General features: G+C 41.7%; 1 protein-coding gene across 2 annotated transcripts in view; it reads right to left on the bottom strand.

Annotated features, from left to right (window-relative positions):
* Positions 1 to 24,380, bottom strand: part of GLI3 (GLI family zinc finger 3) — a 205,957-nt gene that overhangs the window by 7,728 nt on the left and 173,849 nt on the right. For both annotated transcript variants that reach the window (XM_027902424.1, XM_027902425.1), the window contains 4 exons: positions 7,229 to 7,378; positions 6,901 to 7,065; positions 3,883 to 4,173; positions 408 to 735 (listed from right to left, as the gene is read on the bottom strand). In XM_027902424.1, coding sequence (XP_027758225.1) covers positions 408 to 735; positions 3,883 to 4,173; positions 6,901 to 7,065; positions 7,229 to 7,378 — 934 coding nt within the window. The remainder of the gene's footprint in view (positions 1 to 407; positions 736 to 3,882; positions 4,174 to 6,900; positions 7,066 to 7,228; positions 7,379 to 24,380) is intronic.

Below are 24,380 nucleotides of genomic sequence, written 5' to 3'. Positions count from 1 at the left end.
GTTACTTAAAGGGAAGCCCAACACTTTTCTGCAAAGGGTGCCTTGCAAAGGCTTCCCTTCAATAAATTGGCCAGTATTTATTTTGTCTGCCTTGCCTCAAAACAGCACAGGATTATGATGCTCTTGGGTCCAAACCTCTAACTGTAGGGAATACAGGAATACTTAAAATGTGATGCACGACTCCCTTGCTAACCCCTGTTCTGTATAACGTGGGACTATCAGACCTCTCTCAGGGTGGGTAGCAGGACTTGCAATCAGAGGATAAACAGAAAGCGATCAGTTTACAAACTATTCCACAGCTGATGAGCTTCCTAAGCTCTGCAACTCTTGCAAGGTTGCAAGACTGATCTAGCAAGCAAGAAATTTAAGGGCAAAAAGTGTTACCACTCCTCTTATGTTTATCTCACCATTTCCTATGAGAGGCGGCAAGGTCGGGGCTTTGGAAGGTGGAACGGGGTTCAGTCTTGGAAGCATTCCATTAACTTGTTTCAACCTTTCTAGTTTCACTTGCTCCATCCATTTGGTCCCTGTCATATTCCTCCTGGCCTGTAAGCCAAGTGCTGTGGTGGCTGTGGAAATGGTAGAGTCCATGATTGGGGTTTCGTCGATGACACTGAGGTCTCCTACACTACCACCACCGGTCAGAGTAAGCTCGATCCCATTGTTGGAATAGTTGCTGATGGGGGACTGTTCGCTGCTGCATGTAGACTGACCACCAGGGCTTGGCTGAGATGTCTGTTGGAGAGAAGTAAGAAACAAACAAAAGTGAGGATTAAGCAAACTGTTAACCAGAGCACTTGCACTAAATGAGGGTCTAAATGGAGCCAAAGAAAACTAAAAGAGAAGTTTAGCATTAAATGGTAACAGTGGTTGTTCTTAAAGAAGTTTTCTACAGATTGATTTTAACTGCAGTGAATGGCATTGCAAAACACAGACTAAAATGCCCTTTAACACCTTGCTGATAGCATACATTGTATCTCCATGAGAGACTTATCTGAGTTATTCCCATAGCTGCTTCTATCATTTCTTGTCATTCGTGAGCACACATGGATAGATACCCTACTTTGAGTATGTGCTGTTCCCAACTCAAGCTACAGCTCAATAAAACAAACCAGAATTCAGACACGTTACAAGGTCTTAATTTACACTGCTAGGCTTGCAAACAAACAAACAAACAAGACTCCAGTGACACTGGAATTTGTTTTTTTTTTTCTTTTAATTAGACTTGTGGCTAAAGAATGTAAGTATTTTCCAGGCTTAAGGCTCATTGTTACCAGCAGTGGTTGGCCTGAAATGTTGGCATGTGATAAAACAGGGACAAAGCATCAGTGCAAAAAATACTGTATCATATAATCAGCATCGCATGACCCTAGCAGAACTCAGGCCTAACTTGTATCTCCTCTTATACCTAACTTATACTACCTCTGCCCTGAATCAAGAAGGCAATGATCTACTGAATCGAATCTTTTGTTTCATTAGAATTTAAGATTTTAAATGCAAGAATGTAAGTAGATAGTACAGGCTGCTATTCTGCCACAATAGCATCTTCTTTCTTAACAGTGTTCCCTGCTGCTCCAGAAGAACCCTTGCTGTGGGGAAACACGGGCTAGATTTACTTTTTTTTAAAGTTCTCGTAAAAGAATGGGAAAATTGACAAACTGACAGACAAAACACAGAGAAAGAAAGACAGAAGTCTCTGGACTTAATATCTCACTGTAAGGTTCTATCAGTGTGATCACAGATCAGTGGGGCATGCAGTATCATCTTGCTCCCAAGAACAGTTTCATGTAAGTATTTAACTTTTAGAGTTTCTGATGTGGGTTTTTTAAATTTTTTTTTTCTGCCACCCCATGATTTTTAAGCACATTTCACTGACAAACGCTAGCTAGAATTTCTGAAGCGGCAGTGATGGCTCTCTCTTTTAAAATCAGTGAATGAAGACACAGATTCATGGCACTACTGTAGCTTCATGTGCCCCTGAGGAGTCCATTAAGATGCAATAACCATTTTATTATTTCTAACTTGAACGATGATGCTTAGAATTTATGAGGCCACACTGAGCAAGTTCATTTCCAAATCCTGCCCATAGCAGATTTGGTGAAAAGAACAGAAATAACAGTCACTGTACAGAAGAAAGTTTGTGCTTCTGGACAGTAATAGTGGTCAGAAGCCTGTTCTTGCAGCCACATGTCAAGATCACAGTGAAGTAGGGTACAGAAATAAGAGCTGTATTATGGGGAACATGCATTTCTAGATGTGCAATACAGAAAAAAAAAAAAAAAAAGGATGTCTCATCTAGAAGGGAGGGTACAAAGACATTTCTGAAGACATTTCACCAATATAAGCCAGATTTTTCAGATGTCAAGTGTTGCAAAATGCTCACAGGACATTTCAATTGGGAATGCACTTGATGGATTGCACATTATTAAATAAAGGAATGACTGAACAACAGACAGAGGGCTAAAATAAAAACATAAATAATGTTGCAATAAGAAAAACAGCAGAAAAGTTAAAATGCCCTCACCTTATTACCCACTGTCCTTAGGAAGTTAGAATAAGACATTTAAGAGCATTAGACAGAAAAGACATTGGATTAGTTGAAAACCAGAAAATATATCTTAATTCATACACACAATGAAAAGCAAGAAATACAGAATTATTTTTAAAATATAAATTTCAGTGAGAAATATTTAATAATATGTAAGCTGTCGGCATTAGTAACCCTGTCCCATTAATTTTATTCATGCTAAAACTGTCTATGTGCAACATGCCTCAAAAATGCCACACATTTACCTAGCTAAGCAAAAGAGGAAGGGGTTTTGTAATCTAAGGTAGTTATCATCAAAGATGGCAGAGTTAAGCAGGAGTTAACTCTGGGCCCTTGGAAGTTTCTGAATTCAGGATTAATACTGCACAGTTTGGGCATAAGCCTTAGGCACAACATAGCAGTAACTCATATTTCAGTGAGTAATCACTTTGAATTGCAGCGTGATTAACAGTATGAGCAGAATTTGGGCTCCTACTTGTACTCCCCAAGGGTTGGATACAGATGAATCGTAGACCCAGATGGAGAAGAGGATGGAGTGACTGTCTTTGAGAGTATTAGCCCTTGTAAAGAGGGCAGATGGCACACGAAATGCAGGCAAAGGACAAAATTTAGGATAGCGTCTAAAAATTGCAATATGGTCCTTGCAGCAGTTTAGTGCAATATGTTTAGGTAAACCAGAGGAGACCTGCAGACACTCTTAATTCCACTTCAGTGTAGGTTAATTTGGTTAAATTAAGTATCAGATTAACGAAAGGGGTCACATCACAGCAGAGATCAAATGTTAGACAAAACTGCCCTCCTGCTGTGTAAGAAAGCCAATTTACCCTGCTTCAGTTTGATCCATGACCCCACAATCTCAAGGCCTATAAAATCTTCCCCAAGTTCTCCAAAAATTATCATCGTAAATATTATTATCTTAGTCTTTTGGAGTTTTAGGGTTTGTTTTCTTTTTCATTCTGGCTTTGACCCTGCAAGACTCACATTTGCCTTCTTTCTTCTGTAAACAGAAGAGTGGAAAAAATGCTTTTTTAAAAGTGAAAAATGTGATTTTCTGGCACTATGCTTATTCCAAAAGATGGGGCTTTATGAGAGAAACAATTATTGTGAGAGTTGCCAACACTGCACATACCGCATACTGCACAGACTAGATGCAATCTTTTTATTCTCTATTTCTTAGGCTTTAAAAACGTTTTGACAACGTAAACAAAAAAGAAAACCTCACAAAACCTAACCTCGTGAGCTAGAGTTTACAGGCTTGAGCATTTCATAAAGGGACTATTAACTGGTTGAAAGAAGAAAAAAGGGCAAAGGGAGTGGCACGGTGTATTGCATACCATTGGTTTTTCCGACTTGACCGCTTTCACTTGGAGGCATTCTTCACGCTTTGAGGTAGTGTTGCTGAGGTCCTTCTGCTCACCGATTGCACCCTGAGTCTGGTGGCCTGGTGACCGAGTCTGAGAGTGGCTGCCTGGGTCTCTTGGTGGCGGAGGCCTCGGGTGGATATCTCCCCGCTGCTTCTTGGTGACGTGTGCCTCCGGGCCGTGCACCGTCTTCACGTGTTTCCGGAGAGAACTGGGGTCTGTGTAGCGCTTTGTGCAGCCCGGTATCTTGCAAACGTATGGTTTCTGACAAGACATGGAAAAAACGCTTAAATTAAATGTAATTCCACGTGAGACTCCTCAAGAACTCCTTGGAGTGCAGCTGATGTTAAAGTTACACACTTTCACAGCGGACTTGTTACCTAATTTACGGTCTCTACAGTGATCGGCTGATGGAATGGTTTGGGTTGGAAGGGATCTTAGAGATTAACTACTTCTAACCCCCCTGTCATGGTTGCTCAAAGCCACATTCAAACAGACTTTGAACATCTCCAGGGCTGAGGTATCTACAGCTTTCTCAGGGTAACCTGTGCCAATTCTTCACTGCTCTCACAGCAAAAAATTTCTTCTTTACTTCTATCTAGTCTAAATCTACCCTCTTCTAGTTTAAAGCCATTACCCCTTGTCGTATCAAATTGTGACTGCACTTAGTCAAACCCATTAATTTCCCTTGGTTTAGAAGGTACCCATTAATGCTGCATAGTTGACAGAGGACAGAGTCTCTCATGCTGCAAGCTGGCAACGCTTTCACTTAGCTTAACAGAAGAGTCAACACAGCTATGGCAGTTTATGAAGACTGGACTAATTTTCTTATGCTGTCCATTGCCCTCAGCAGTTTGATACCACACTTCTACTATGCCTAGTACCTACTACTTGATATTCAGAGGCAAACAGCTCCCTTCAAAAGATGCTGGGACATTTGTTCAGGCAGAATTTACTGATGAAGCATTTATTTCCTAACTCCTTCGGATAACCAATATGAAGTCCAAGTATAAGATAAGTAACATGAGCATTTTCATTTTGCAGCAATACATGCACTAGTACTATTACTATCATATATTGCACTAGTACTATCACTGCTATTAGCATAAGTGATCACTCATTTTTATTAAAAACCATATCCTTTGTGAATTTCTATACTTGCCTAAGCAATGCAGAATAAAGTAAATTTACTGTGCTATAATTTAACAAAGCCTTTGTTCTTGTATTATGAGAGGATTAGAAAGAAGAGTTGAGCACTTCCTAAATCCTTTAATTGCCTCAGGAAGCAAAGTATTGTTCACTCACTTTTATTACTAAACTGTTTCCCAGAAACTAGTATTTTAAAGGTTTTTTTTATACTAGCCCTCAAGATACAAAAGAGACCCTCATGCAAAGTTCCTCAAAGGGGTTTTCTGTCTGCTTACACTTAGCACTGTGGAGCCTTTGACAAACGCAGCCTCTTCACAGCAGTCTAAGCCTGAGCCTGCTTCCACTGACATCAGTGGAAAAAACTCTCCCATTGACTTGAATAGGAGCAAAAATGAACATTTTGAGGTTGATGTTGACCTACTGAGGCAGGTTTTCTCAAGATGCTACAGAAGTACGAGTCACTTAGCACTCTCCTACTTGTGCAAGGCATAGCAAGATGTATCAGCTGTTTTTAAAGCTCTCTGTATTACCTACTTACAACCAAAATGCCACTGCAAGCAAGTGCTGAAATTTGGTCTGTGCTTTTCATGGTATTCATGGCACTCCACCAGTACACATTGCCCTAGAAGATTCGCCTATTTCAGTGTGAAGTAATGGTGAAGGAAATGTGGCTGCACCTACCAGAAATGATGTGCAGAATAAAATATTTCTTGGTGACTTACCGTTAGACACGAAATTCTGATCTTAAACCAGAGGCAGTACAGATCACACCATTATGTTTGAGAAGATCTGACTCATCAATTAGGCAATATACAGATTGATTCAGAGAGTGAATGAAAAAAAAAGCTCAGTCAGAGACTGGCAAGACTCGACGAGTTTCCTTCTACCTCGGTGACAACTCGCAAAATCACTGCAGGTCTCCAGTGCAGTTGTTAGTTGGGCTGCTGAGAGCACATATGACAGAGATGGGGCAAACTCAAAGATGTGCAAGTCTCTCTGCTTCCCCTGGGACTGAAGAGATGCTGCAGGGACCAGGGGACTGGAAGAAGACGAATGCTCCCAGGAGATCTGCCAGCCCTAGTGCATGCCTGAGGCAGACCTGACAGCCAGCCAGACAAGGATACAAGCCTTTTGTAAATGGATCTGGCTGCTATGGTATGTCCTGCCCTTCCAGTACTCCTAGGTTTAGGCTAGAGGTGAAGGAGTATAGGGACAGGTCAAGGAGGAGAGACTGAGTTCTGAGATGGGTGGTTGAGATGATGTGGCTCCTTCTTTAATCTGAAGTGGGGCAGTAAAACAGGGACAACGCAAGAAGATGGTGTGACTCCTGAAAGAGGAGCCAGCAGTAACAGGAAACACACAGTATTAAAGAGGTGTAAGACCGAGAGTTTGAGAAACAGCTGTGACTGCCACAGCTGGTTTGTTTAAGAAAGATCAAATTCCCTGTTCTGCAATCCTGGTCCATCAGGATGGAAAAAGAGAGTGAAAGAGCCCAGAGATAAGGAAAAGGTATAAGTCAGAGCTTATAGGGCAACCCAACTTTGCAAACACTGGAGAACATGACTGTTTGCAGCAGCCCAGAGGATGCTGTGAGATGCCAGGGAAGCTGCATCCCAGCAGCCATCGGGTGTCACCACCCACACAGGCACTTACAAGAAAGACCCATGGTCTCTCCAGGTCTGTATGACACATTGTGCTGGTAAGAGCCATCTAGAACTCACATTCCTTTCAGGTCGATGAGGGTTTCTGTGCCTGCCCTCTGCAATACACTGCTACGACCACACTGTAAGTCTCCTCACTGACAAACGTTACTGTTAACATTTTGGAGCTGTGCTTACTCACCTCATTGGAATGAGTCCTGTTTTGGTGCTTGGCCCTGTCGGATGCATTGGAGAAAGCTTTGTTGCAGCCTTCGTGTTCGCACACATACGGTTTCTCTCCAGTGTGAGATCTCAAGTGCGTTTTCAAGTTTTCTAGTCTGGAGTAGGCCTTTGTACAACCCTCAAACTGCATACAAGAAATAAACCTGGATTAGTTTTAAACTCCGGACTTGCAAGAAATGGTAAAATACAAGTAAAATACAAGCTTAGAAGCTTTTCAAGCCTTCATAACCTTGTCCAATGCAGGTTTGATTTGGCAGATTTTAATTCTACTCCGGCCATTTACTCACAGTGCATTTGTGTGGCTTTTCCCCTGTATGTCTCCTCATGTGGACCACCAGCATATACTGGGCTTTGAATGGTTTCTGCTCCCGGGAACAGTCCAGCCATCGACACACAAACTCTTTCTTCTCCCCATGTATATGGTCGTTGTTGATGTGCTGTTTGGGTAGCAAAGAGATTACAGTTTAAGAGAAATGTGACAGCAGCAGTAGCCTTACTGTAACTTTACACTGGAAGAGCACTGGATACTCAGGTGTGACCCAGGACCCCGGCAGCACCAAAAGAGTAAGAAGGCCATCTGCACTCCCAAGGGATCACAGGGTTCAAATTATAGATCCCACTGGAAGTCTGCTAAGGCCTATGAATCTGTTTCTACTGACAACAACAGGCTTTGGATCAGGCCTCAGGGACACAGGTTGATAAATGGATCTTAGATAATCTCATGCACAGTTCCACTTGAGTGATTCATATTAAGTATTGCTTTCTTAGAGCAGGGGAGCCTTACTTAAGAGCCTTTCAACACAAACAGTGTTTTCAAAATCAGGCCTTTAAAAAACATGTCATCCAACCTGAAAAATCAACAGAACTGCTAAACCAAGTTTCCACCCAAATTTTTAACTCACCCTCCTTTACCCATATTTTCTTTCAGTAGATGTATTGTGTTAGTGTACAGGTTGTGGCAGGGAAAACAAACCCCTACACACTGTGAAAAGAAGCTCTGAGCACCTAAGCACACATCAAGTCAGGGCACTGTACCTTGTACTCTTCCATAGAAGTACCTTGCTTTGCTCATTTCAGCTAAGATCCCGCTCAGGAGAGCATTTAAACCCGGATTTAGTTCACTCTGATTGTATTTCTGAGAAGAACTTGGGCAGATGAGGTAGGGCCAGCCTCAAAACTGGTTTGGTTTTTTAAAGGTTTGACTGTTTGAACTTTTTTGCACTGCTTCAGAAAACAACAGAAAAAGAAAACGACACCAGGACTTTCAAAGGTTTTTTCCAATAGGAACTATCTGACTCATCCTCCAGGATTCTTGGAGAAACCCTTCCCCTCTTCCTTTCTTCCTCTCTGTGCCACTAGATGGCCGCATTTCTCAGCGAATGAGCTTATTCCCACTAAGGTACTGGACAAAATCCTTCCAGAGTTTTTATCTGATCACAGCACAGGGATGAAATCTGTATCTATTCCATAACGGGCTCACAGAAAATTCCAGCCATACAGAACCTCAGTAGTTCATACCGGAACACAGAGAAGATAATCTGAATCTTTTCTGAAGTCTTGAAATCAATCAGAAAACCAAATAAAATCACTTATGCTCATAACTATGTACCATCGCCATGGTAAACAGATGTACACTGCCCATAAAAGATGACAGCTCTTCTCCTGAAACTTTATTGCCATTTCTGAAAAGTTGTGATGGGGCCCAGAATGCGTGAACAGAGCAGACAACATACAACCTGTAATCTGCAGGAGTTTATGTTTCAAGTGCAGATCTCTAGTTCATTCACACTACACGAGCCCATACCAGAAGCACACACATGCCCTGCGCTGTGAAATGGCATCAAAAGAGTACAATGATGCTAATTTGCACTCTCTTCCTGAAAGAGAAAGAAGTAACAGGACAAAACTCAGTGCATTCAAGTAATTCTTGGCTAAATCTCTCTGTAAACATTACGGACTGTGTATTACTTGATTAAACCTACGCAGCCACAAGGGGGATAAAACTTGAGTATGTGACACAGGCTTTCTATTTGATACAAAACCCTCAAAGCTGGTTCAGTCAGTTCACAACAGCACCTCCTTTTACCTCCTGCTGTGTGGACACTCAGGCACCATGGAGGCTCTTTCAGAGAAATTCTCTATAGGATGGGTTTTCTCTTTGTCCTTGAAAGTTATCTTGTTCCTTGCCCTCCAGACCTCTAGTCTTTAGCAGCTGACCTTTCTCATGGGCATAAAACTCCTTTCCTCGCTCCCTCCCCAGTCCAGGCTCACTGCAGCAGCTGACAAAGCTGGCCAAGGGCGGTGACTTCATCATTTGCCTCTCTCCATCACTCCACTGTCTCACCTGTCAAGTATCTTGTGATAACCCTCTGGTGTTTCCCAACTCTATCCCCCCATACTCATTTGCCCTGCTCTCTTATCCTGTTAATCCTTTCCTGCTCCCTCTGGTCTTTCTACAGTCAAATCCCTCTTTGTACTGTTTTCCCTCACTGCTTTGATGCTCCAAGTGGCCCCTGAGAACTCACCTACAAATCCATCTCATCCTCATTCAACCCTCTGAGGATCCTCACCTTTAGGGGAAACCTGGAAGAAATGAGCCCATGATCTGCTAACCTGGGTAATTTATTCAGCTCTCAGGTAAGAAGCTCAGTTGCTTTTCGCAGAGGGGTGATACTTAAGCAGACACATAAATGTGCCCAAATATTGAAAGGCCGGTCTGGAAGACACTTGCTAGACTTGCTAAAATCAGCACAAGAAGCCAAGTGCAGAAACTAGCAGCGCTCTCAGGTGAGGTAATTTACAGTATTTGTAACCCTGAGCATATAGGGTCAGGTTCAAACGCCCTCAGCTGCCCAAGTTATGGCGTGAAAACATATCAGTCATTGGCTACGGACACAAAGGCAGAACTACACAAACACAAACCAGGAACTAAATCTACACTGGGATTTTTTTATCACTATAATTTGTCAGAAAGAATGCGCGACATCTGTGACGTGTTTAAAGGAAGAGGGAGGTCTTTGTGCAAACAGCAACAATTAGAAAAGTTCAGAAGTTTGTGAACTCTAGCATTCAGGTTCTTTGACTCAGATAATTACCTTTGGATTTTGCACGGCGTTTTTGGCTCCCTGATCTCTATTATGAGAGGGAATGAACAGTTTTGAGCTTGTAAAACAAAGAACAGTCAGGAATAAGAGTATTATGCAAAGCAGAAGCTTTGGTACAGTACAATAAGGATTTAGAGGGTTTCAATTTATAATCTGTTTGTAACCTTATTACACCCATGAAATGTCACATTCCAGGGACTAGATCAGAAGGATTTTTTTTTTCCTGGTGAAATTGAATTTTGATGCAGTTTCAGGGTGTGAAAAGGCTTTTCTTTTAATTTTGTGGGCCCAAACCTGCAAGTTTTACTTATGTTCATAATCCTTATTACAGTAAATAGGCGCATGAAAGCCAATGATATTACTCCCTAGTGTCAGGTTTGCTAACATAAGGCTCTGAAGCACCAGCTCTGTCTTATTAAGAATTTCTGACCTGAAAAAAAGCCCCCATTAAACGCTGGAATTCTACAAGCTATCTCCCATTGCACACAGCTCCAAAAAGCTGCTAAACAGGGGTCATTTGCAGAATACCAGTCACTTTCATGCCACTTCAATGCTCATTACCAATCCTCAGTTTGTCCTGGCTCATTTTCTTTTCTTTTAAAAATGTTATTATTGTCCAGCTCCAAAATACCCTGAAATGAACAGAGGGAACTGACCTAAATACTGATTTTGGTCTCAGAATGACCTGGCTTTGAAGGAGGAAGCTCTGAGGTGGATTTCAATTCCAAAGCATAAACCCCTACCAAATAAACTGAAGTCAAGGTTGAAGTTTGCCTGTCATCTCTACTTGGCAAGTTAAAAAAACGGAAGTAAATGGGGAGCTCAACCCACAGTATTCCAGAAGCATAAATGCTTACATGGTAAGAAATACTATTGAAAAAGGGAACACCTTAAATCATTCATGTTCTCATATAATCCATACTCACCGTATGTGTAATTTCATATTGAAGCAGATGAGGTGATGTGACACTGGAGCCAGGATCTGCAATAGTGTTCCATTTCCCTCCTTCACATGTGTTTTTAGAAGGAAGGAGCCTATCCTAGCTGACTGCTTGGTACCCATTATTCAATACATAAACAAAGGCCAAACGTGCTCTCACAGTGGTCAAACAGCAGCTGGGAAACCCCTCCATACCCGTGGAAAAAGTTAGGAACAACAGAAAAAAAATGTCACTGCAACTGAGATTGCATTTGAAAGCAAAGTCTTATTTGGTGGCTAGAGCAGAATACATTGGGAAAATCTCCCAATTATGCTTTCTAACCTAAACACACTACCTGGGAGATAACTGGGAAGAGACCATGCTGTATTGGTGTAATGTGGTAAGCTAGAGGCAGAGTGGAATGCATATCCCCATTGCAAAAATTTGATTTAATTTCAGTTATACAATGAAAATTTCAGACTTTTATCTTCTCACAGTTATTTTCCTGTATTTTAAAAAAATTTAAAAGGAAAGTGCTAAATAACTTCTCACTAATATCTCGTTACTAACGTCAAGCAGAAGCGGTGTTTAAGTCATCTTCTAGCACAAACCTTCCCCCGAGCACCACAGAAAGTCCCTCAAACCAGCAGAACCATGGCATTTGATGCGTAGGAGACAAAGTGCAAAAGGTAAAGAGGCGTTGCAGTGCTGCTAAACACGGGTCATCCCGCAGCTGCACGAGAAAGCTGAGGAGCCCACGGGCTGCAGAGAGGAAATGTGCGGAGACTGCGTCCGGCACTAACAGACTGGATAGCTCTGAAGCCGCTTTGGAAGGTGATTAGCCATCCTTGACCTGCAAGTCCTGCAGGGAACACCCTTATTTCTGTGCTTTGCATAGGGAATATAGATTTGTCCTTACGCCCACATACAGTTAAAAACAGGAGGAGGTTTCCTGGTCATCAGGCCCATCCCCCTGCTATGGCAAACCCCACTACACATAATCCTAGTCACAAATAGAGCAAGCTTCATCTTCTAAGTACGCTGGTGATCAGCTCCCTCTGGTCCCAGTGGAAGGCTCTTCTAGGAACTCACTCCTCTGCTGGTTAGCAACTAATTTCTAGCTTCGATTTATTCATAGGCAATTTATATTCATTTGTTCTTGTGCCAACACTATCCTTTAGCTTAAACAGCTCTGCTTCTCTGCAGAGCATTTAGTTCTCTCTCTTCCCCACCCTAACTAACTGGCAGACAGCACTGTCCTTTCTGCCTTCATTGGCTGGATTAAATAAACTAGTTCCCTCCGGTCTTCTCTATGATGACCAAGTCCTCATTCCCTTTCTTACTGTGCTTTGGCTCGAGGTGCAGAAGTTCCTGTGCCCTGTCCATGGTTTTGTTCCCAGGTTCCCCGGTGCCCCTTTGGATACTGGATTAGTCCATCCCTCTCCTGTGGTTCTCTCAGCCTCTTCACCTGCTCTAATACTACTTCAACCTTCTTGACCGGAACAGTGCGAAGCACACCAGAGCTCACCAGACTTGCCGTTAACAGAATCCAAACTTCACTGTCACCACTTAGGTGTAAATACAGATCTGTCATTTGTTTTAGACTTGAGACTGTTACCAGAGCCTCTGAGTACCTCTAATCTTGTGACCATAGCCCTCCTCATAACAAATCTCAGGAAATAGTATCTTCTGCTATGGCCACATTGGAGACAGAGACTTAAGATCCAGGAAAGCTAAAGCCCACAGATGCACAGAAGTATTTAGATCTCTGATTCCCACTAAAAGTAGTCACTTGTTCATGAGTGGTGAGCACACTTCTGGGGTTCTTGAACTACACAGCTTCCCGAGATAGCTGAGTGATTGTAAAAAGAGTATCAGCATTCAGAAAAGCGACAGGGCCGCACTTAAGCAAGTACCCATGTTTCCCAGCTCCCCAGGGAAGCAATACACGACTCATCACTGCTCCTTGTTACCATTTTAGGTAGTCAGGCAACTGAGAGATGACATCAGGCAGGCATCCCTACCATCTCATTAACATCTCGATTAAGATTGACTCCATGATCCGCAGCAAGATGAACAGACAAAAGCATTGTAAAGAAGTAAGGATATAAAGGAGGTCCTGGTGAGCCAGGAAATATCCTGTGACAAAAGAAATCTCATTGTGAGGAGGAAAAAAAACAAAAAAAAAAAGCATCTCCATGGAGTGAAATCCCCAGCAGACTTTTCAGACACATTCCAATCACTGCAATCGAGTCTCTCTCTAACCTCTGAGACTCTCTGTTAGAAAAATGCAAACATTTTAATTTCCTCTTATCTGATAGAAAATAGGTATGGATCCTGACTGCCCTTCCCTTACTACAGATCATTTGCAGGCTCAACAAGGCTAAGCAGCCACAAGAGACCAGTGTCTCCTCCCTGCTGCTCAAGTTGATAGTACACTTTTGACCTCGTGTCCTTAGGGTGGCATAAGTACTTAAGCCATTTTTAGTTCCTGAGACAGAAGAAGCTCTTAAGCTGCTCTAAGCCTTTACAGTGGCATAAATGCTTAAGCTGGTTGCCGTTTCTAAAGCCAAGCCGAAGCTATAGCTATAGATGAAGAACTTTGCACTTCTGCATAGGCACATGCCTGTGGAGAAGCTCAGATAACTATCTCCAATCCTGCTTCCTTTCCTTTGGATGCATTTATTATAATGTTATTCCATTAGAGGTCTTGCGGTTGTCTTTCATACTTTCATACTTTATGGAAGACGTAAGAAATGCTCTTGTGACAGATCTCTACTAACGCTGATTAGCAACATGACAATTTATACAATTTGCTGATCTGGCCCAAAGCAAGTCAGTGCCTCCACAGTCTTGGCACCTTTGCTAAAATGGAATGCCTACAATTAGGATCAGTTGGATCTTAAAAGCAGTACACAGCAATTTCCTTTGTGTATAAGAAATATACTAAATACTCTGTCTGCACACTGCACTTCTCGCCTCACAGTGTTTGATCTTGTCACTCAAAATCTCAATTTTTAGAAGTTTTCCACTATTAACAAAATAAGGCCCCTGCTCCCTCTAGGTTTGGTCACGACTGCAAACCTAAACGATGGTAAAACTGGTGGCATACCACTTTTCATAATCAGATATTTGGGGGGTTCCATGGGAGAAGAGAGAGATAAACAATATCCAACAGAAACAAGTGATGCACAGGACCCTTGCTCACCACCTGTTCACTGATGTACAGCATCAGAGCAGCTTTTGGTGCATCCCAGCCAACTTCTCCCAGTTTATATACTGAGAGTGAAATTCTTTGGCCAGTCCAGGTTGGATGTTCCTGGCTGTGCACCCTCCCAGTTTCTTGTGCACCTGCTCCCTGGCAGACCATGGGAACCCAAACAGTCCTTTACTCAGGGTAAGCAGTGCCCAGCAACAACTAAACCAAATTCTCATACTGACTCCAAAAGATAGCATGTACCAGCTACTGTGATGAAAATTAGCTGTATCCAAGCCAGAACCAGGACAAAAGGATGCTAAAATAATTTACTACAAATATTTGTAACTCCAGTGTGACTAAAATGTCTTATTAAGAAAGGTTAAATCACAACATAAAGTTTCAGCTAAAAAGGTGGTTATTTCAAATAGGAGTGAAGTATGTGGAAAATGAGAAATATAACTTATTTTACACTATTTTACAAATTTAACATATGAATTCCGTGTTAATGACTGTAAATACTTAGTTATAAGAGCACATATTCACTCAGCACTCCAGCTGAATTCATGTCTGAAGCTCATTTATTATTATGCTGTTCTGGACACTCATTTTTGTCCCTTAAGAACTGGCAACAGCAGTTTATGAATAAAGGGAGGAATCAAAATTAGAAGCCTAAGTCAACTGAAAAATGATGATGATTTATCACTTGGGACAACCCACGTAAGTAGATGGACAGGGATGACAGGCACAAGAGAAGGGCAACACAGAAACCAGTGGGGGGAAGAGAGGATAGAAAGAGTAAGAAAAGAGGACTCTGAGGGAGTTCTGAGGGAACATTCCCATACGAAGGGTAGACAGAAGGGAACCTCAGAGATATTGCAACAAACAGTTGGGGTCAACAGCTGTCTTGGACCAGCACAGCTGCCACTGGGAGAAGTCTGAGTTTACAGTCATATTTAAAAACTTAGTAAAGCTCTGGGGTCAGTGCAACACATGGAAAGAGACTGTCCTAGTCTCATGGGGCATTCCATGCTTCATGGGGAAGGAAGGAAGTCACAAAGAGTGAGAGCACTCAAATTAATACTAATTAATGAATTTTTTTCATTTTGTGTTTACTATAAGCAAGAGCAGGGGTCATCTTTCTGCCTCAAATACTGTTTAACCAAGTCATGGTGAATCAAATTATTTTTTACAGATGGCCTTGGAGAAGTCTTGTTCTCTAAATGCAAAACTATACTATAATAAATAGGAGTATGCTCATTCAAAGGACACAACTCAACAAGACTCTTTTCTTTTCATCTCCCTGTTTCAGCTGAATATACAGGTCTTACTAATTTTTTTCATCTCTGCCTCAACAACAGTAATAACAGTTCTCAATCCCTTGTTAAAAAAAGAGACATTTTCTTCCTGCTTCCCCTTTTGTTCTCTTGCAATAAATTCTGTAGTTGTCTTCGTTGCCTATCAATAGGTTAAACATATCCAACTTGTATGTTTAAATGCTAAAGATGGAGAAGTCCCCAAGGATACGTCAATCATTGGCTCTTGTACAAAGAAAATACTGTATTTTGCTCAGAAGAGCTTTCTGTGGCAATTTAAACACAGCGAGACAGACACAATATCCTGGAGAGAGGAAAACCTGCCTTATTACATTCCTGACCCAAGAGAAAGGATCTGCCCTTAGGACATAAAGAGAATCAGTGGGAGGGGAAAAAAAAAAGTTATCTAATCCTAAAAATAAAGACAGTGGTTCATAATACAGCATGACCTTCTTTTAATCTCTGATATAGTAGTTATACAGTATGGATGTGATATAATACCAACAGGGCAAACACAGCTTGCTCCTCAGGCTGGGAACTGACTCCCTCAGCCTGTATCTGTTTCCAGGTTTTGGATAGCTTTTTGGTAGGCTCTGGAATATTCTGTGAAGTGAATGGAACTTATGGGATATTGCAGGGATTCCTTCCCAGTAAGATCACATCTTGTTCTTGTTTCATTTTATATACATATATTCACATATACAGTACAGTTAAGCCTGTTAGCAGCAAAATGGAGCTCCATCAAGGGCAGCGTTTTACAGCTCTGCCTTGATTTCCTGTGTCAGAGCACGCAGCTATAAAGCAATGGGCAGGAATTGCATCTTTATTTGCTAAACCTGAAAATTTAATAAACGACATTCTGCCAGAACATCAACATAAATGTTGTGGACATTAATCATTCCACTTTTACAGTGGTATGAAAGATGTTTTGATGACTCTCAGCTTTCTTTCTTCTCTGATGTTTTCTTCCATAACTCTGTCTAAAATCAAGTGCCTTGTCTTTCTTGAAGCTTGCATTCTTGTATTACTAGCTCGGAGGTTAATAGGTGAAGCTGGTATGTTACAGGAATTCCAGCTTTCTTTACTCTTTTTTTTTTTTTTTTTTTTCCCCAGCTATATGGAACTAATTTTTCAGTGCTTTACCAGCTCCTCCTTAGTTGAAACAAGGTATCCCAGCTTCCATATTTTTGCAATGCTAACAAAATCCCAAAGCTTCCCCTTCTCTCTTCAAGCACCTGTCCAACCTGTGACCTCCCAAGGACACGCTAATCGCATTTTTGCAAGAGAGGTGAAGAAACTGACAGTGGAAACCACAAGCCAAATGCTCAAATCAAGTTTCTCTAAAGGGAATTTTTGGGTTAAGTCTTTGCCCTCCAAGGATAAGCCCTCCTGTCCTGAGAACAGCTGAAACAGGGAAAGATGCAGCAGGGTTACAAGAGGATGACAAATTCCGTGGGGCATTGAGAAGAACAAGCCCCTGCACTGCTCCTGGAAGAGTACAAGGGGCTAACCACAAGCTGACCGCTCCTGGTGTTTCTCCCAGTCACCTTTTCCTACCTGTCTTCTCTCTGCATTAATTCCCAGCTCTGGCTGCCCTCCCAGTTGCCTCTGCCACGGTGTACCCTGTGCCCAAATCCTGCAAGTTGTGTTACACACTCCACATCACTGTGTGGACGCTGGTAAACTCTCCTCAAACTTCAGCTCACTCCAGTATCTTCCTGGGTGTAAATTGTGTGGTTTTGAACACAGACTGAAAGCTGCATGGAGCATGTAAACTACTGTACAAACAACATGAAAGCCTTTTGCTGCAGGGTTTTTCTTTTTTAAAAGGCAACCTTACAAGTAGAACCCTTTTACAACTTTCAACTTCACCAAGACTTCAGCAACGCACAGAAATCACTTTTGCAAAAATAATCTTATGTATCTATGTTTGGCTTACTTTTACTTCGGGGTTTTGGTCCTCAAATTGCATTCACATTTTACCTGTCTTCTATATAAATGTCACATGAGACAAATCTAGGGCAGTTTGGTGCCTGTAGAATAAACCAAGAGACCCAAGACAGACTAACAAGGAGAAAAGCAGAGGGAGAAAAAATACAGGTGAAGTGTGCAAGAGTGATGGAGAATTTAAACTTTGCTCAAAAGGTGAGGACTGGAAGAAGAAACTCAATAAAGGCCATTTGCTGACGATGGGTTTAAGACCCACTGCTGACTAAGTGATGAGGCAGTGATGTTGCTCTTTACAATGCAACAGCAAATAAACGTGGTCTTCTCCCAAAACCTTTTACACCCTAGCCCTGCACTGATGATCTTCAGCCTCTTCTGCCTGCCTTTCGTTCTTCTCCATCACACATGCACAAAAGCTACCCCAACAGGCTTTCTGAGAGGTGGCTACAGGAAAACTTTTACAGCTTGAGCTGCAGGAAGGACTCCTGCCTTCAGGAAACAGCGTGACTGCAAGGAGGTGCAAGGCCTGTTCAAGCCTCTCCACAAGAGAGGAGATCCGCACTGCAAAGAGTTCCACACTCCCCACAAATCCCTTATAAATTCCTCTTTCAAACTCGTCAAAGCAACAGTGCACAAACAAGGGAGGATTTTCCTACAGTTGAATGGGGAAGAGGTGAAAGACTGGCCTGTAACCAAACATCTGCCCTTTGCTGGTTCTGAGTTTGCCTATGAATGCTGCCTGAAAATGTACTGTCTAATACCTTCTAGGAGTGACTGAATAAAGGAAGGATAGAAAACCACCTGAGGCTCAACTTCAAAATTTTCTGCTTCATGATCTTTGCATTTGAGGATAAAAATTGATTTTACGTGTAACTGCTACAGAATTTCCAGGAAAACCATGTTAAAATACTCCCTCACAGGCGGTATTCAGTGTGAGCAATGGCTGACTTTCTCCCTTACAAATCTGGGCTAACATACAGCTGTGTACAATCTTTAACAAAAACAGACAATGAAAAGCAGGTCTTACCTTAGGGAAAAAAAAAAAAAAAAACCCAAACAAAAAAACAAACCAGAAAAACTTGAACAGCCTGACACTTAGCACTGGTACAGATGTTAGCATAACACACTTAAAAGCATATATGGATTTTTCTCACTGGCAAAGAAAGACCACAGAGAACTCCTGCCAGCACACATGAGAAGGGAGTAATCACAAAGAGGCATTACAATAAAGTATTTCATCCTATTTGCAAGTAGTATGAAGAATGAAAATGCTGTCCTGATTTTGAAAGCACACCAGCACACACGAGGCAGAACTAAATACTTTGGATGTTTTCCCACATTTCTGCAGAAGACAAAAAACTATAGGCCTCCTTCCTGCCACCATAACTTATCTGACTTCAATGGAAATCAGACCTGCTGTATATATTAAACCTGAAATTAACTATTCTCCCCCCGTATTGTTTGGCTTTGATAAATTCCAGCCACTGCTCCAAGATGCACAGATCTTGGTTCTCTGGGCTGCTCTGTTCACATGGGCTCTTATGGCAGCCTGGAGCCTGTTAAACTCGATTTGGTCCAAACACACTGAGCTCCCTGCAGGAGTGGGGCTTAAGCAGCTCTTATAGTCAGTTATTGAGCTGTGGGTTCAAACCATGCTAAAAGTAATAATATTCTCCTTTAACATGGGGCACGTTCACAGGAAAATAAAATTCAAAGAGATTTTCAATCTTTACATTCCACAGCACAGACCAGGCTGGTTGGAGCAGAGAAATAAAAGCTCAGGAGTAAAAATGCCTAGAGAATAAAAAAAATGGAAGTAAAAAAGTACTCAGCAAAATATCCCAACAACTGGTGCACTGAATGAATGTGTAACGCCAGAGTTGTTTTATAAAAATGGTGAGGCTTTAATGACAAAAATCTGTTAGACTTTACACTGCCTTTCAGTGCATGTGTTTGGAAATACACTGCAAACAGTTTAGAATCAACAGACTCCTTGAGTTAAAATGTAACCATATATTACAGCAGCTTTATGATTTTATATTAGCAGAGACAAACTGCTTAATCCCATGAGCCAATTTAGAAATCTATGAAAGGATATAGCGAGACAGAATAAGGAAAAGCTAAAAAGTACAATTTTAACAAGATTTTGAAGTCTTCCAAACTCGCAGAGTGGTACAATAGGTCATCTATCTGTGCAGCAGGACTAGTAAAATACTTGATCCCTTACGAAAAAGTTAAACAACTGCCTCTTTTGCTAATAATCCTGTGCTTCTGAAGGGGGGAAATAGCAAAGTAAATGTCAGATATTTAAATGGGATCTGCTTTTCAAGGTGTATTAAGCATATAGGCACTAAGTATGCAGTTAGGGTTTGCTGAACATGCACCTCCTTTAGTTTAACTTTGGACCAGACTTTGTAAAACCACGCACTTTCTTCTATTTTTAGTGTTTGATTAACACTGATCCACTGAAAGAAAATCTATTCCTCAGAATGATCTTGCTGTGTAAATCAGTTGGTAACTCTAATTGTTTTTAAAGAGATCCCTGTGCTTACTTACCACATGGACACATACAAATTGTCTGTAACATAAAAATACCAATTCTTCATCTGCAGAAAGAGACTACTGAAAACCAGGATTTCTTTTTCAATAAATGCACTTAGTGTCTCCCTACACATAAACCACGAAAGCTGCATTTTGGATTAGGAAGATAACGTCAGATCCGCTTTCTGCAACGAAAGGCACAAAATACCCCTAAGAAAATAGGCAATCTAGTGACTTAAAGACACATAGCTCTTTTCACAGCAACTACAAAGAAAAATTCTGGTGGTGATAAGCAATACCAAAATCTTTACGAGGCAATATATGTTTTAACATTTGTTCCATCACAGAGGAGATCCTGGTGGAATTAATCCAGCCTCAGTGGGTGACACAAGCAGCAGTATGTTAAAGCCATGACATCACAACTGAACTGGAGAAAGGATTTGGGGTGCTTCCTCCTAACACCTCTAAGAAACATTTCTAACAAGCTTCAGCACGTGCAACAGTTTATTGCTGCTCTGAGACGTCCCTTGGAGTTTTTTTACCGGACATCCGCTTATAATTTCCCTTTTGCATCCGTGCTAGGCCTTGTTGCATCCCAGCAAATTCAGGGCTAGCAAAGGTCTCTGTCCCGTGCTAGAAGTTAATCGCCCTGCAGGCAGCAGCAGCAGCAGAGATTCACCTCTTCTTGCCACGGGATAACATTTTTTCCATCCTCTCACATATGCCATAAACAGTCCTGCATTGTGGCTAGACTAAAGACATATGTTTGAGCTGGTGGAATGAAAACTGTGAAGAATTTTTTAGTAGAACATGGGGGTATCACCTAACATACTTAGGAAAGAGCCAAGGTCAATTTTTTTTCTGCCCCTGCATTCCACACACTAACTTTAATTGACCTCCAGTGAACTTACAGGTGCTTTTGGTAACTAAAAATCAATGCTAAATGGCCTGCTTTATCTCAAAGATTTGTATCTTGTCCTGTGTACCACTGTGGCACCATCTGAATGGGACAGACTCTTGCTGGCAGTCAACCACAGAAGTCTTCAGCAGTAAAGGAGAGGGCAGTCCTGTCATCTCTGTAACTCTCACTCACCCAAAAACTTACCAGAGTTGGAGCCTGGTGCCTTCAGAGTGTGATATAAAACACACTTCTTTGCTCAAGCATTTTTTTACTAACCTCAAGTGTCGGAATCCCCTTGGCAATTAGTTTCCTGGCTGGTAATCCCTTTGCTCTGATCAATGCAGAGAGAGAGTGGCTGCACTGGAGGGAGGCATCCAAGGCTCTGGCTTTGCACAATGAAGTGTTCTCTTGATTTAAATTACAGTGGCCATGCCTGAAAACTTCTTACTTGCTTCGCATAATGACGTAAGCTAAGCTCGCTGCTAAACACTCTTTAAGCTGAGTGTAATGTAGCAAACGGTCAAATACTGCAGGTAGGGTTTTCTTGGTTATCTGCGACAATATTTGGAATAGTTTAGGCCCAAGAAAGATATGCAAACACTATCCCAATGGTTGTGAGATACAGAAATATACATCGTATGATAATTAGCGCTGAAAACAGTCTAAAGGACAAAGCTTTATTTCACTAAATTTAAGAAATCTTACACTTACAACAACAACAACAAAAATAACTGCATACTCATAGCATATTAAGCTTCTCTACTCTCAGCTCTTATGCAGAGGTACAGAACTCTTGTAGTAATCCTGCCTAGTGCTGATAACTGGCAAAACAATCTACAGTGCACAGTTCAGAGCCACAGGGACACCTTTTCCCTAGCAGCCAGACCGGGTGGGCTTGATCAGTTTTTTTAAGGTATTCTGAAACAAAGGGACAGAGAAGCTCCTATAAGCAGCCAAACTCTCAAACCCATTTTTGACTACGTTTCCTTCAGTTTTAAGCAAAGGCTTTCACGGGAAAAATAAAGTTGGTACCGTGCTCACATGTGCCGGGAAGAGTGAGATACTATCTTTTCAATTAATTGAGCCTAAAGTAATGTGGTTTTAAGGGATGAGCTCCAATCCTGGAGCATCAGAGGAAGGACACTTGTCCTTCACGCTCCAGAATCCTAAAATAATAGAAAGCCACAAAAACATACTGGGCCTCCCTGGATGCATTCATGTTGTGTTGTCCTTATCTGGTGGGAATCACTGCTGAGGTAAGGTGCTAACAAGAAGCAAAGGATGGACTTATCTGTGCTGTGCTTCTCTCTGAAAATTTAGTGAGTGCCTACTTGCTGCTGTTCTGCTGCTGCTCTTTCTTTTAGTGCTTTCTTGGCACATGTAGGAGAGGATAAAAGCCTAATGGGCGCAAGTGTCAGCACAATATAAATTGCTGCAACAAAAAACTTGATGCATGGCTTGGGATCTGAAAGAAGAATGTCCACCATTGTTTGTGATTATGGATCACATCACAATCTAATAGCAATTTTTATTTAATCAATAATTTCCATGCTGAACAGACAGCCCTGTTACAGAGAATCGACAAGCAGGTACTGATAGCGACAAGGCTTGTTATTAATCTTTACCCTGCCAACATTTCAACCAAACTACTGGAAAAAAGCACCACCAAGATGGATTTAGAAGCAGGTCTCGCTCTTTCTTTTCATCTCTTTTCTTTCTTTCTTTCTCTCTCTCTTTCTTTCTTTTCTTTCTTTCTTTCTCTCTCTCGCTTTCCCTCTTTCTTTCTCTTTCTTTTCTTTCTCTCTTTCTCTTGCTTTCTCTCTTTCTTTCTTTCTCTTTCTTTCTCTTTATCCCTTTCTTCCCCCTTTCTTTTCTTTTTAGCTACACAGCCCCATTACCCTTCTCCCTTTCCAGGTATGTAATGTTTCATACACTTCATATTCTAAGTTTATTTGAAAAACCTGGGGCTTGAATTACACAAAAAGGCAATTCATATTAAGCAATTTCACAAATCAGTGGGACCTAGCCCAGTGCTGAGTGTTAGCCATTATAGGCTAATAAATCATACTTTCTCTTTGAGATGTCAATCGCCAAAGTGCTTTGTAAAAATGTTGGCATCTGTAATTCAGCGAAGCCTTTTCATCTTGAAATAAGATGCTCCAGACTGATAACAAGAATAATCCTCTCTTGATCAAAAAAAAAATCTGCATTTTACCAATTAAAGCTGCTGCCAGAAGCCAAACGGAGCAGCACTGAGACTCCACTGTAGTTTATCTCTGCTAAACACAAGGAGGGATACAGTTAGAGCTTTGTTTCATTTTCAGCTTGACTACTTTATCTCACGAAGAACTGCAGCATCTCAGCCCTGCGATACCCGTAAGAATGGTATATGCAGAGCTCATACCTTCAGTGCAAGCCACCAGAGGACCCCCCTCCTGACAAAACCACCACCCACTCATTTCACAGGTTAGGTACTGGACACCTTGAAGAAAAGTCACACTCACACTAAAGTTTAAGCATGGGAAATACACTAAATTACTTTTGCCATGATAAGAGGCCCACCTGCTTTTTTTTTTTTTCTTTTTCCTTCTGTTAGAAGCTTACACAAACAATAGAGACTGCAAAAATGAATCGATGCACCCCAGCCCTCTCAAAACCAAATGCAGAAGCTGCACTCACACCTCTTTAGCTTGCCTGTCCCTGTGTCCATTTGTGCATGTGAATCTGACACTTTTGTCTCAGAAAAAGGACTTCCACGTGCAGCTGGGCCAGGACTCATATATTTCTATTATTTCCAGCATTGGTTTTCTCTGGGTAGATCTTTTGGGTAGAATACGGGTGACAAAAGCGGTGCAGAGACTCATCACACCAAACACATCAAGGCAGATCTTCCACTGGTTCTCCCTAACAACACAGGTAAATCACTCAACAGTAGCAAGGCATGAAAAAGCGGCGCAGAAAGAACAACTCTGTCCAGGCAAATCTGCTTTGTCCTGGCCAGTTGGCTGGGACTGAAAGGTACTTGGAGTCCGTGCAAAAGCCCAACCCTCCTTGCAGCTCCAAGGCAGCAAAGAAGCAGGCAGGGGCTTCCCTTTTCTCTCTTTTCTGTGATAAGTCAACCCCCTAAACAGTGCTGTGTGATCAAAAGCATGAACCAAGGTCAAACCCTGCTCCCTGCTACGCACAGCCCTCTCCAACCCAAGTGCCCACTTACTACAGTTGGAGTGGCTAGAGTGACTTCTTGGGGCACAGGAGGAGCACTGTTAATCCCTACCACAACAGTGAAAAATAAATGTTAGTTAAAGGACATGTCATAGTTTAGCAACCTCTTTCAGGGACACCAATTCAAAGACAATGACTTTGGCAACTCATACGAACAGAAGCCGTGGTAGCAGCAGGCTAACAACAAGTTTTCCTAATGCTGTGAAAGAAATGCTAATTACAGAGGAATTAAAATAAAAAAAAATGATTACATTTCTCTCCCTAAATCCCCTCTTAATACTTCACAGATTAG

This window comes from Empidonax traillii, unplaced genomic scaffold, assembly GCF_003031625.1.
Source record: "Empidonax traillii isolate 1590-97213 ecotype Southwest subspecies unplaced genomic scaffold, ASM303162v1 scaffold873:size564455, whole genome shotgun sequence".
NCBI lineage: Eukaryota > Metazoa > Chordata > Aves > Passeriformes > Tyrannidae > Empidonax > Empidonax traillii.
Note: the sequence above shows the minus strand (reverse complement) of the source record. Positions and strands in the feature narration are given on the sequence as shown.